The sequence below is a fragment of the Raphanus sativus genome, chromosome 5 (genome assembly GCF_000801105.2).
Source record: "Raphanus sativus cultivar WK10039 chromosome 5, ASM80110v3, whole genome shotgun sequence".
Lineage (NCBI taxonomy): Eukaryota > Viridiplantae > Streptophyta > Magnoliopsida > Brassicales > Brassicaceae > Raphanus > Raphanus sativus.
Genome location: NC_079515.1, coordinates 632,949 through 647,320, shown reverse-complemented (window position 1 = coordinate 647,320; position 14,372 = coordinate 632,949). Strand labels below are relative to the sequence as shown.

The window sequence follows — 14,372 nt, the reverse complement described above, 5'->3', positions numbered from 1 at the left end:
TGCTATTTACAATTTAGCAAAAAAAAAAAGGATGATCACTTCAAGAAAATCCCCATTCACCAATCACCACCAAACAAATGCTTTGAAATTAGTCAAAGCTTCAGTTTGAGTTCATAACAAGCCAATACCTAATGTGAGTGAGTAAATTATATGAGACCATTCCGAAAGGGAACAATTCCAAACCTTAGGACATGAGTTTCTTAATCTTATGGTCATAGAGACACAAAGTAAACCAAATAAGATCGATCACCTGCCTATGGAGTGATGTTGCTGCATTTATTATCGACCATAACTAGTTTCATTAAATTAATTTGATCTATATATTTTTATCCACAATAACCAAAACAAGTCTATGAAAATAGTTATAGATGAGATAAATAATAAAATCACAACTGAGAGACAATTATAAAATGGGTAGCAACTCCTAAGTAATACTAACATTTTCAACACTATCTTCGGAACATGAAACATACTAAACATATTTTGCAAACAAGAAGATTGTATTTCCATCGTATCAGAATTGGTGTGAGATTCTTTATTTTAACACTCAATTCAATTTTGTATAAGCATAGTTTATGATGTATTTCCATCCTATCCAATTTTGACACTCTATTCATATATGGAGTGAGTGATTGTTATATTTAAGGGATACTGAATCTATTAAAGATCTTAAAACAATAAATACCAGAAAAACTTACCATTACATTTTTGTGAGACTCAATACTATATATATCTTTTTACAACTTAGCCATTGAAAACAAATATAATTTGTTTTGAATTGCCTCAATTCTGAAAATCATAAAGACAATATTTGAAAACTCCAATTGTTTAGTATACTTTCTCATTTTCCATAAAATAATTTTGAGGTATGATAAAGTAAACATTAAAGAGGCGGACACAAAAAGCTCTTAAGGAAACACATAATCTTTATACATTTATTGCTAATGGTACTATATTTGTGCATTATGTATGGAGTAAACTACATTAAACATTTGGAAAATGAAAAAGATTCATCAATTACCTTTTGTGGGTGTATATTTGTGCATTATGTATGACTAATCGCGTGCTTCTGTTAGCTTCTGCAAGAATCTCTTAAGCTTGGTTAATAACCCCTCGATTAGCATAACCACTAAGTGTATGTATGAGGTGAACTACATTAAACATTTGGAAAAGGAAAAAAAGATTCATTAATCATACACATTTGGCAATAATTTCAAACTCCTTATATATATGAAATCCAATTTACAATGATACTATTATTTTGACAGTTTAAAATAGCAATAAAGAACATATATTAAATTTTTAGTATTTTAACGTCATTTTTTTCTGGCGAGAGCTTTAACGAGATGAAAGACAAACCAAACGAAAGACAAACCGATGATAAATGATCAGATTGTGTTCCTTAGCTAAAGAGTAAACACCTAAAGCTAACTTCATTTCACCATTATCAGATATCCTATCTATCGTCCTTCTTATAATATTTGTTTATTTTTGAGCTTTAAACTTTTTTCTCTCTTTTTATTGACAGTAAGATACTAAGATGCGTTTACTACTCGAAACGTGTTCACATTTGGGAGGGGGGGGGATATAAAAGCAGTGTGCAGTGTACAGTACGAGAACATCAAAGTCTTTTCATTTTAGTACGATGACATCTGCAAAGCATATCGTTGTTCTCTTACTGTTTCTCTTACCGGCAACGGCAACGTTGACGAGTAGGAGAACACATCAAATCTCTGTTTATTTTTTTTAATTATTTCTTTATCGTTTTACCTCTCTTCGCTTTTTTCAAAACTGAATTGTTTTTTATTGTTCTATTATCCACATTTTTTCTCTAAAGTGAAGTAATTTTTGTTTTTTTGTAGGTTACAGGGAGGATATCAGTCACCCCACCACACCAGCTCTGGCAACGTTGACAAGTACGAGAACACATCAAATCTCTGGGTTTTTTTATTTCTTTATCGTTCTACCTCTCTTCGTTTTTTTCAAAACTGAATTGTTTTTTTATTGTTCTATTATCCACATTTTTCTCTAAAGTGAAGTAACTTTTGTTTTTTTGTAGGCTCGAGGGTGGAGATCAGTCACCCCACCATGTATGAGGTGAACTACATTAAACATTTGGAAAAGGAAAAAAAGATTCATTAATCATACACATTTGGCAACAATTTCAAACTCTTTATATATATGAAATCGATTTTACAATCATACTATTATTTTGACAGTTTAAAATAGCAATAAAGAACATATATTAAATTTTTAGTATTTTAAGTCATTTTTCTGGCGGGAGTTTCGACGAGATGAAAGACAAACCAAACAAAAGACAAACCGATGATAAATGATCAGATTGTGTTCCTTAGCTAAAGAGTAAACACCTAAAGCTAACTTCATTTCACCATTATCAGATATCCTATCTATCGTCCTTCTTATAATCTTATTCTTTGGAATATCCATCAGATAGTAGCTAAATTAAAGTTAAGTAAGTGATGCTCTTCCCACTTTGAAACTGATTCCATAGTTCCATCGAAATGTAGTTGGTAGAAAAAAAAACATGATTCTAAAACATCCACAAACAAATTGTGATTCCAAAACCTTATGTTAGGTTATGTTCTGCTCTACAATCCGAAAACAACCTTAAATACTCCTAATCCAATCACATATAAACCCACACACACGCACACAAAAGTTTAATGTCGAATCAACTAGAAAATCTGATGTAAAGTACCTTTGATGCTACGAGGAGACGATGAGGATAAACTTCGAGCACCTGGGCAATAACAACCTCGATGCATCTGCGCGACAATGGCTCTCAGATTCAACGCTTGATCAGGAATTTTCTGGGTAAGGTTTGTTCCTTCACCTTCTTTCGTCTCAAAAGTCGAAAGCGGTAATAATTATATGGGCCTAATTGTAATATGTTGACCCATTAGCCAGAGTTTTGTAAAATTTCTCTGTTTAGTTTGTACTTAAAACTAATAAAGTCCCTCACACCCATGTTTGTCCCAATCTTTGGTTTGTTTTTTGATTTCTTATGCCATTTTTATGATTATCAAATTACTCCAACATCTCAATTTCTAATATATGGTGGTACGGGCCGGAGATGGTGGTTCTCTGGGTGGTGCCTCTTGTCCGGTCCGGAGTCACCTTTATTGGAGAGAAGATCCCACATCGGATATATGATGGGGATATAAGTAATATATAAGAGACTTGGGTCACACCACTAATTGCCAATTGGTTTTAAGTTGGAAGCCCAAAAAACTTATCAACCTTGACCAGATTGAAGGTGTGGAGCATACGGTGGCTCAGGCCCGTGTGACACGGAGACTCGGTGTGGAGGATAGTGGATGGGTTCAGGAGCCGGTCTTCCATTGAGCTTTGTTCCTTGCATGGGCGAATCGAAAAAAAATTCCAATGTGGGCACAAATGCTAGAATAGATAGAAACTAGGTTCGCCAATGGTTGCTTGAAACTTGAATGTTGTCCAATTGATAGGATCCAATACCACATTAATCACTTGTATATTGATTAAGCCTATTTGGGTATGTTATAATTATAAATAAAAGAATGTCCAAAACAAAGTTTCAACTGGAAGAGAGAGAAGAGAGAAGAGAGAGAAGAGTGCTCCACCGTGATTAGCTTTGCCGGCCGACGGAGTGGGCTCCGTTAGCCACCGTCGGTCCGGTTTCCCCTCTATGTAATTTGTCTAGCTTTCCTTCGTTTTCGTTTCGGGTTTTTTCTTTTGGGTTTAATCTTTTGCGTCCGCCGTCGCATCTTTCTATGGGTGGACGGTCGGCTCTGGTTCACCGCTGTAGCTCCTTTCCGTCAAAGGAGAACAGTCGGTTTTAGTTGGAGAAAGTGGAGGAGGCTTGGTCATGCTCCTCGAGATGGATGAAGTCTTGGTTGGTGAAGTCGCAGGATGAGAGCTCCGGTGGAGCTCGTTGTCGCTATAGCTGGTTTGAAGGTTGGTGGCCGGTGAAGGTTTCCGACGAGTGGTCTAAGGTTCTCGATTCACGTGTCTAGGGTTTCAAGCGGTTCAAAGGCGGAGGAGATCTCGAGGCTCGATGAACACTCCGCCGTGAAGACAGAACGGTGGAGAACGGTGATGTGATGGGTTCGTCTGGAGGCTTTTGGTCTCTAAGCTCCGGCGTATGAGACTTCTTTGGTGTGGCTCCGGCGGTGGAGAGTCGGAGGCGGTCGAGTCGTGTTGCGGTGGTGGTGGCTGAGTTGAAGCGGTGTTGACGTGTGCAGCGTGAGATGAGCAGATCTATCCACGTGTCAAGCCTGCGCCTCACCAGGCCATCCGCGTGGGGCGTGTCTCGAGGTGTCGGTGGTGGTTTTGGGTTTGGGCTGTGGCCCATTAGTTTTTCTTTTCGTTGTGGCCCGTTGTATCGTTTGGAATTTTATTTCGGTTTGTATGTTTTTTCTTTGGGTTTCAGCCCGGTTTGTAATAGGCTTTGGGCCTTTAATGAAATTTTAATTTGGGAAAAAAAAAAAAAAAAAAGAATGTCGACAAAAAAAAAGATAGGAGCCAATAGATGTTGAAAAAAGAAGAAGATATGAGCCAATAGCCATGCGACACATACAATGTCCATATTAAGGTATGAGAGGTTTTTCTGCAACTTGTGAAGTAGAAATGATGATAGCTACTTTCGTATTGTTACTGTAGAAGCCAAATGTTAATCCCACTCCCACGCGCCTCACCACTTATTAGACAGAAATAATATTATTTCGTTGGAATATGTATACAAAAGTAACCCATAACTACATTACACACGTGCCTATTTAATGAACGATAGTTCTCGTGCCAAATTGGACAACTACGTTCTCTTAAGCTAAATAAGAAGAAAGGTACATACATAAACACTTAAGAATCAAAATTTCGTAGGTAATAGTAGAGTTATGCTGTATCGATGTTTCAGAATTTTCTGTGAAGTTAGGCAATGCCTGTAAACATAAAAGAGTGGAAACACACAATATCTAATTATCTATGTAATAGACATGAATTATGAACCTCATTTCTCTTAATTAGTAGCAATTCATTGCAAACAATGGCGCCTCTGTGACGCGGGTAGAAAAGAGAGTGAGAGAATATTTTAACTTTATGTGAATGAAACACACTGGATACATCACCAAACCCTAATGTTTCTCTCACCCTCACAAAATATCTTATCTTTATAGCATTTCTAGATTTACAGAAGCTTCCTTCAGATTCACAATCTGATCAAACACACACAAATGATCTAAAGAAGAAACTAGAACCCTACTACACAATCAAATCACAACCAAACAAGATAGCAAAAGTTTCCTCTTTATATTCTCTTCTCTTAACTCCTTTCTTCTTCTTGTTCTTGAGGAATCTAGGGTTTGATTTTTTTTCTCAAAAAGAAAAGGTCTTTCATCCAAAAAAAGCAAAACCCAGCTCGTGTTTGTGTGTGTGTGTGTCTGTATATAGATAAACATTTACATCCCCTAATAAGGTTACATATCAAAATGGGAAGGGGAAGAGTAGAGCTAAAGAGGATAGAGAACAAGATTAACAGACAAGTAACGTTTGCTAAGCGTAGGAACGGTTTGCTGAAAAAAGCTTATGAGCTTTCTGTTCTCTGCGATGCTGAGGTTTCTCTCATCGTCTTCTCCAACCGTGGCAAGCTCTATGAGTTCTGCAGCACCTCCAAGTACTTACTTATATACTCTCTTATCTCTTGGTTCATGTTTAAAATTTTGTTAGATCTGTGTATAGATCTTACATTTTAAAAATCTTGTGACGTTTATCTTTCTTGATTATGTTGTGCTTTTGGTTCTTGATTACTTTTGACAAACTTGATTTTCAGTTTTTGTATCTGATCTCTAAGGCTGTGGTTAATTCAGTTTTGAATTGATATGAATTTTGAGATCTGATCTCTTCTCATGTCATTTTTGAGTAGATTCGAGATCTATAGGTTACAGAAGTGTCTTAAATGATATACTAATATATGTTGGTCTCAACACAGATATATATGTCTGATTAGAGATTGTTAAAGTAGCTAAAGATTCACGGATTTCAATAAAAAATATATAAAGATCCAACGTAGAATAATTTGTGGATTCATGCATTAACCAGTCTTACTCAACTTCATGCAGATATTTAAGTACCAAAGGAATTTAATTACATCTCTTTTCAATTATCCCAAAAGATCTTCTTCTTAACAGTTTTTATATATTTATTAGTTTCTAATTCAGCCCTTAAATTAATAATTTATTAACAGTTTGTTCTTCTCATCAATTATTTACTTATGGTTTGATCTTTCAGCATGCTCAAGACACTGGACAGATACCAGAAGTGTAGTTATGGTTCAATTGAAGTCAACAACAAACCTGCCAAAGAACTCGAGGTTTAGTTCTCCACCTCTCTACCATCATTTAACTAACTAATTTTATTTGTTATAACTAAGAAAGAACCTAGAGCTTCAAAAAGATTCGCAGATTGGAACGAAGATAAAACTTTCAGTCAAAGAGTCCAACATTAACGTCTCTTTGCTTGGCATTTTTTTTTTTCAGAATAGCTACAGAGAGTATTTGAAGCTGAAAGGTAGATATGAAAATCTGCAACTTCAGCAGAGGTATGTATGTATCATGTATGCTCACATATTAAACAGCATATCAATATTACATGTTTGAATTGATGTAAGTGTATGTTACTGCAGAAATTTACTTGGAGAAGACCTTGGACCTTTGAACTCAAAAGAGCTAGAGCAGCTTGAGCGTCAACTAGACGGCTCTCTGAAGCAAGTTCGCTGCATCAAGGTGATTTTAATTATTCCACTTTATATCTACAGAACACACCTGAATTGGTTTAGTTGCGTGCGAATGTCTGAAAATGCTTGTTTCGTGTAGACACAGTATATGCTTGACCAGCTCACTGACCTCCAAGGCAAAGAGCATATGTTGCTCGAAGCCAATAGAGCTTTGTCAATGAAGGTAGGATGCTTCTCTCTCTCTAGTTTCTAATAGAAGCTCAAAACTTCATATATATATATATATATATATATATATAGTCCCACTTTATATTTAAGTCTGAATCTCACAATCTTATGTTGTGCTTTATTTAGCTGGAAGATATGATAGGCATGAGAAGTCACCACGTAGGAGGGACATGGGAAGGCGGTGATCAGCAAAATGTTGCCTATGGACATCATCAGACTCAATCTCAGGGACTGTTCCAGTCTCTCGAATGTGATCCCACTTTGCAAATTGGGTAAAACCAAACAACTTCTTTTGCTCTTTTAACAAGATAAAGCTTAGCACTGTAGATTTGGTTTAAAAAACGCATTGTTTGGTGTTATGTTTCAGCATTTTGATGTCTGAAAGAGGCAAAACTCAAACATGGAAAAATCCTTTTTGATTTAAAGGCCTTGAGTTTTTCAGACACTGTTCTAGATTGTTAAACCTATGTTATTGTGGTGATGAAAACAGGTACAACCATCCAGTGTGTTCAGAGCAAATGGCTGTAACGACTCAAGGTCAGATCCAACCAGGAAACGGCTACATCCCTGGCTGGATGCTCTGAGTGATGCATGCTTCTAATCTAATGATGAGAACAAGCTGGATCTTTAAGCGTTCAAGTGGTGGGTTCTTGATGATGAAAATGAGATATGGATTATATTAGTACGGAATGTAATGAATTGTGTTTATGTAATGACATAAGTGGCTATATATAGTCGTGATAGCCTTCAACACCACTCTTCTGTTGCAGAAGATGTTTGTGCCTTTTGAAACCTTGCTTACGGATTGTAATGTGTGAAATGTTAACATTGCTAACAGTAACTGCAGAGACAGCTTGCAAAAGAGGCAAATAAGCTCTCAAATTAACAATGAGATTTCAACACTTCACACAATGCCACCAAGATCCAGCTTTTATTTCCAAGTCTTAAGTGTACAGAATAGATAGTTACAGACAGCACAGATAATAAAGTACTATGTCCTGAGAAGTAAAATGATACAGAGAGTTCTGCTGAAGAATGGACTTTCTAGTTTTACTACATATTTCCAATTGTTCAATGATACATGATAAATAGCATATAATCACTTCCAACAGTACTAAACTGTTCTAGAGTTTGGGTTTGTGCCATTTTAGTATACTTCTTCCCCATCAGTAAAGTCTCCATCAAGTAACTGCTCCCTGAAACACAAACCATTCACATTGTAATTAGCTTTGGTTGACTTGGATTCTTCCCAATATGTAACAGAGAAGTTTGGTCAATAACATTATTACCTGAGTCTTTCACAGAGGCGGGCTAAGGCTTCGGAACCCATCCTGAATGCAACATCTTGAATCTTTGAAGCATTTGAGAGGTTCACACTATCTGCTAACTGAAACTCACATAGCTCCTTCAACGAGAATGCATCGGTTAAAACAGCTGAGTGACCACCTCCTGCTGCTAGCTTCCGCACTTGTCCTACACACCTGAAAACAACGCCAAAGTTTCCCCTTAATCTAACCGAAAAATATCAAAATGTCTGCATCAGAAACCTTTTAGTTTGTATATAGCAGTTGAATAAAGTAAAAAAACAAACAAACAAACAAACTTGTTTGAGCTAATACCAGTCAACAGGCGATGGGTACCAAGCATAGGATGATTTCTCATTTGCTGCTTGACCATAGCTATTGTATCCCCAACCACAGATCCGTCCCTCTCTCATATAAACCAGAGTGTGTGAATGTCCACAAGCGACAAGCCGGACATCGGTAGGGATGACCAAAACCGGAACATTGCGTAGAAGCATTTCGCTTCCATTAGAGATAGAAAACAAGAAACCAGATTGAGGACCAAGGCCTAGCTGTCCTGCTTGGCCACCACCCCAAGCATAAAGCGCTCCTTCCACAGATAAAGCACAAGTGTGCACACCGCCACAAGCGACTTCTTTCATGGACACACCATCCAGACCAGCGACTCGCCTCGGTATTAACTCCTTGTCCCCGGACTGAAGAGAAACATGGCCGAGTTGGCCCATGCTTCCTAGTCCCCAAGTGTAACTGCAACGAAAGAGATAAGGAGTGGACACTGAGTAAGAAAGCTGAAAGATGTTAAGCACAAGGGAGGGAGACTTGCATAGTCAAATGTCAGGAATCCATTTGCTTCCTCAAGCATTCTCCATCAGAAAGACTTTCCTTTCCCAGAACACTTGCAGAGAATTGGTTAATAACCACAAAGTTTTCAAAGAGAAAGGCCTTTGGAAAACTTACACCTCGCCCGTATCAGAGACAGCAGCAGTATGGTATTCTCCACATGAAACTTGCGTAATCTTCACAAGCTCGGGTGCTTCGTCAAGGAACTTGGCATAAGCAGTTATCACACGAGGTGCTTGTAGTCCTTCACAAGTGACTCCTCTACCAAGCTGACCTTGCTCATTATAGCCTTACAAAACAAAAACTTAGGATCATAAACACCATAGTTCTATTCTACCACAAACAAGTTTATAACAATGTTTCTTTACCCCAAGCTTGAAGAAGGCCATCCTCTGATAAAGCCACAACATGAGCTGTCCCACATGAAACTTGGCGAATCGCCTAAAACATGTTTATACACCAATTCAACTGTCAATGCTTATTAGTCACTTGTTCTTTCCTCAATGAGAGAGTTGAGAGTACAAACCGTGTTAGCAGGAAATGCCCCTGAAAATAAGCGTGGCAGATTTGATCCCTAACATGGAAAGTTTTGAAAAAAATCATAAGATAATGCTACAACTTTGGTTTCAGTCACATACCATTAAATGGGAATAAACCTCCTATATAGTTACCTGGTTTTGTCCCCAAACCCAGAGTCTACTCTTGGAAAGAGTACCGTCATTTTCACGAGCTTCGGCAATAGCTGCAGTGCAGAAAGCTCCACAAGACACAAATTTCACAAACTCTGACTGCAGATGCTTCACTTTCTTTGGATTCTTCCTCCCAACCTCGGTTCCATCCCCAAGCTGACCATATTCATTGGCACCTGAAATGACCATAGACATCAAAAATGTAAGAACCACCCTGACTTAAAGCAAAGTACATATTGCCTAAGATTCAACCACAAGATCCAGTAATTACATAAGCATAATCCAAAGACTACATAACAGGAAATAACTTTGTATCAAATAAAAAAAAAACTGCAATGTGCGTTTATGGAAATTGAGAGACAGACCCCAAGTGAAGAGAGATCCATCTGATGCAACAGCGGCCGTATGTTCCCGGCCACAGGAGATGTCTAGCCAACGGGAATTGGCACCAGCAGCAGGGCAACCAAAGAGCTCAGGAGGAAGCTGTTTTGGGATACGCAAAAGACTCTCTTGTCCTCTCCTACCGGTTTGTCCGCTTTGGTTGTATCCCCAGACGTATATGGCGCTCTTTGTTGGGATACTCACAGGAGCAGCAACTTCCCCAATGATCTCTCCGATATCCATTTATTTGAGACAAAGAATCCTGCCACCAAAATTGCAAAAAGTCTCGAAATTTATGCCTTTTATATGCATTTATCAACGAACTAAACTCTGATTTTAGAGAGGCGATCACGAATCAAGCAATTTTTAGCAAGACCTTTAGAGCTAATCATGAATTTTAAAAAGAAAGAAACTTTCAGCAGTAAGATGACAAAGGAGAACTCAATTCACAACAAATTCAAAAGGAAACTAATTAATAGAAGAGAGAGCATACCTCTAAAGATCAATGTTGAAAACTTTGAGAAGAATCCAAGTTTCTGGACCCTTTTTGTGTGTTCGGTTTTTGGGCGATGTGTGTAATAAAACGGACGGAAGGAGAGAGCCAATGAGGGTCGTTCGTTCGTTCGTTCGTTGTCCGGTAAAGTTCTGAGAAATTTTCTGTATCTTAGCACTGTAAGTCCTTCACTTTACGGAACATTTACTTAAAAGTCCCTTAACTTTCAATTGTTGTGTCTTTTCCCCCATTCCACAAAACTTTTTTTTCACACAACTGTACATCAGTAATTTGTTGTGTTCTTTGGATTGAGTACATAGAAAGGAAAGTGATTTATATAACAACGATGATGCATGCCTTTCGACGATTCAAGAATACAAGAGAGGCATTTAAGCATTTAAGCATTTTTCCATTCAAGGAGTTACCATAAAGCTTAAAATATTGCAGAAGTACATTCTCTCCCTTCCTGCTTTCATAAATCTTACCATTTGATTAAACGACAATATTCACAAAAACCAACAAGCCAAATCTACAAAAAAAACATCCCCGGTTTCAGTTCAGACACAAGATAGAGATCAAATGATAGATGGTTGATGATCGATGATCATATGGTGTCTCGTTGAATTCCATCACCTGCCATACAAAGGAACATGCGTTTCACTTGTTCTATCTATCACACATCTTCTTTCTCAGGCAGACCAATCTAGAAGAAGCCATGAAAAGGAACATGAGAAAATTGAGCTTTTTTGGAGAGCAGATTCTCTTATCACTATAAAGTAAAGATCTGTTGGTCAGTTAAGACATCAACTAAGAATAAGAGAACAATCCCATGACAGAAGCATACTCAACAGTTCAGAACAACTTCCATAGACAAAATGATAGGTTCAAAAAGGCTTACTATATAGAAGGAAGAAGGGAAAAGAGGAGGTAGCGAAGGTGAATGAGGAAATAACTCAAGACGAGAGAACCTTCGGAATGAAATAGAATGTTTGCAGTTAAACATCTCAGTGTAGGTAGCTGAGTTTAAATAAGGAGTTATTAGCTCATTCGCGTTTCACGCTTTGTATGTGTAATTTGAGTGACGATATGAGTCCTCTGTTTTCAGTCGCTATGAGACTGTCGATGATGGTGATTTCGTGATGAGAGTGATCCATTGTTGAGATACAAAGCTGTAAACACTTGCTATTCGAAGAGCTTGGGATTTACAAGTAATAGATAACTAGACTCTATCACAAAAGTATGATAAAGATCAAAAGGCAAATTACAGCAGTGAGAAAAACTCTCTGACAATGTATAAAAAGTTTTAAAACAGATTCAGGTGGAAACAAGACCTCTTCTTAGTCTAACTAGGTAAGTGAACAAAATCAAAGTTTTGTGCTGAATTTGGAAACGAATGATGAGCTAGTTGATGACCTGGATCTTGCACTTGGACGAAGCTCTTGGAAGCATTAGCAAATCCTTAGCTGTTTGAAACTTCAGGTCACCTGTACCCCAAATACTAACTTCCAACAGCTCAAGACGTGATAGTTTCTCTAAAATATGCTTTAACTGTAACAACTCGCCGGTAGTTCCTTCGTACTCGGTTATCTTTACAACCTTCAGATGACATGACAGAAGGAAAGAATATCCCGACAAGCAGTCGCAAACAGAATCAGATGAATCATAATGAAAGGGACCCTGAAGCAACAGAGAGTTGAGAGGATTAGCAATATTGAAGATTTTGAAGTTTATCCATAAACTTACAAGGTTAAGAGGTCATTTACCTTGATGGTGAGAGTCTCTAGATTAGGACAATGGTTTAGCAGAAAGACCAGTCCACTCCAGCAGGCTGTTAATTCCGTTGTAATAGATAAATGAAACAGTTTTTCAAACACTGGGATTGCTCCACGGAATAAATAGAATATCTGAAACAAAAATCAAATTAACTAGGTCAGTCATTGACCACTATCATTTAAAGATAAAAAAGTCTCATATTCACCAAGGATATGATTCCAATTCATCAGTTTCTTTCAGTTTTCTTTAATAGCATATTATACCCAGAAAAGAACCAATAAATAAAGAAGGAAAAGAGTTACCTCCGAACTTTCCGGAGATAACAAGTTCATGATTTGAACATTTCTCATCCCCTTGAACAGATCTGTTGGATTGCAAGTAATATTATCACCTTCTCGTGCTAAACGTGAGTTCCAACCGTGGTCTACTGTGACAACAAGATCGAGATTTGCTTCGACAAGGGAGTTGAGATTGACAACCAGATAGGAACTGGGGACAAGATCTTCGTAGTCTAAATGGGTAACACTGGGAGTATCAATAGTAATGCTCCCAAAATCAGACATGTTAACACCCCTGAATTGTCTATGTCTAATAGTAAGTTTCCGAAGGCTAGGGCTGGATAGGGAGCGAGACCATTTCCACAGATCCCACCTCAAATCAACTAAAACCAACTCCTCCAGAACGGGGCAAGCTGAAAGAAGCTTTGCAAAGGCACAAACATGAGGGAGACTATGGAACTGAACTGAGTTCAGGAAAAGCTTCTTAAGAGCAGGGAGAGAAGCATCATCAGGAAGCTCGTTGATACAAAACCCTGTTAGTTTAAGTTCCACAAGTGTCTTGCAAGTGAAAATCTCACCCGGCAGATCAGCATCAGCTACGCCCAGACTGAGATGAAGATCCAATACACCACCACGATTCAGGACATCACGTAACCAAAGCTTGGTGCGATAACCCTTTCTACAACAGCTCAGGGAGAATTTCTTTATGGAGGAGTTTCCTGACACATACAAGACTCTTTCTACAAATCTCAAGAATCTTGGTCGCCGCATCTGATTTTTGTACGGTAACAAATCAAGAGTTGGGGAGAAGGCAAAGAGGATGCGCCATCTCTTTGAAAGAACCGAAGTTTGAGCAGACTTCTTCAACGTTAAGAAAGACAAGATGTGATTGATCACACCCATCTGGTAAACTGCTTATCCTGTCCATCCCTACAAAAATGAACTCAAGAAAAAAGAATAAGAAAGTTATCGTCTGCAGCAATCAACTTGAGAATGCTGGAAAAACTTATCACAGGTGAGGAAAGACAAGACAGCTCTAATAGGTTTCGCTTTAAATAAGTCGAGTGGAGTTTCCAGCGACTAACGTGAATGCCTCAGATTTTAACAGAAATGAGCAAAAGCTATCACGAAATCAAGTAAACTTTTAGCAAGACCCATCTTTTAGAGAGAGAGAGAGAGGGCTAATCATGAACTTTTAAAAAAAAAAAAAAAAAAAAGAAAGGAACGATCTTTCACCACTAAGATGACACAACACACAAACGAGAACTCGATTCATAACAAGTCAAAAGGAAACTTATTTAACAGAAGGGAGAGCATACCTCTAAAGATCAATGTTGAAACTTTGACAAGAATCGAAGTTTCTGGACCCTTCTATTTGTGTGTTCGGTTTGGGCGATGATGCCTACCGTGTTATTCTGTGTAATAAAACGGAGGTTCATTGTCTCCGATACATGTACATCGGGTAAAGTTCTGATAATTTTCTGTATATTAGCACAGTAAGTCCTTCATTTTATGAAACATTTACTCAAAAGTCCACACACTTTCAGTTGTTCTCTATTCCCCCTTTTCGATAAGGCTTGTATATCAGTCACTTATATACCAGCAATCCCCTTTGGATTCAACACAAAAAAATGGAAAGTAACTTATATACCAACAATT

The 14,372-nt window shown here is 37.8% G+C and overlaps 3 protein-coding genes across 3 annotated transcripts; 1 reads left to right on the top strand and 2 right to left on the bottom strand.

The window, feature by feature from the left end:
- Positions 1-5,000: 5,000 nt before the first annotated feature.
- On the top strand, positions 5,001-7,867 carry LOC108861455 (developmental protein SEPALLATA 2). The gene is made up of 7 exons (XM_018635319.2): positions 5,001-5,668; positions 6,283-6,364; positions 6,531-6,592; positions 6,677-6,776; positions 6,867-6,950; positions 7,082-7,227; positions 7,446-7,867. Exons 1-7 carry the CDS (start codon positions 5,484-5,486, stop codon positions 7,537-7,539), a joined length of 753 nt encoding a protein of 250 aa, XP_018490821.1. The 5' UTR covers positions 5,001-5,483; the 3' UTR covers positions 7,540-7,867.
- On the bottom strand, positions 7,868-10,817 carry LOC130495180 (uncharacterized). Its single transcript, XM_056986453.1, has 9 exons — positions 10,663-10,817; positions 10,154-10,431; positions 9,771-9,964; positions 9,626-9,673; positions 9,468-9,540; positions 9,217-9,388; positions 8,575-9,006; positions 8,245-8,436; positions 7,868-8,151 (listed from the first exon to the last, which is right to left on the bottom strand). The coding sequence occupies exons 2-9, from the start codon at positions 10,410-10,412 to the stop codon at positions 8,103-8,105; spliced, it is 1,419 nt and encodes a 472-aa protein (XP_056842433.1). The 5' UTR covers positions 10,413-10,431; positions 10,663-10,817; the 3' UTR covers positions 7,868-8,102.
- A 1,028-nt stretch (positions 10,818-11,845) lies between these two features.
- Positions 11,846-14,173, bottom strand: LOC108861453 (F-box/LRR-repeat protein At3g58980-like). Its single transcript, XM_018635317.2, has 4 exons — positions 14,033-14,173; positions 12,738-13,643; positions 12,426-12,566; positions 11,846-12,339 (listed from the first exon to the last, which is right to left on the bottom strand). The coding sequence occupies exons 2-4, from the start codon at positions 13,614-13,616 to the stop codon at positions 12,064-12,066; spliced, it is 1,296 nt and encodes a 431-aa protein (XP_018490819.1). The 5' UTR covers positions 13,617-13,643; positions 14,033-14,173; the 3' UTR covers positions 11,846-12,063.
- Positions 14,174-14,372: the final 199 nt, after the last annotated feature.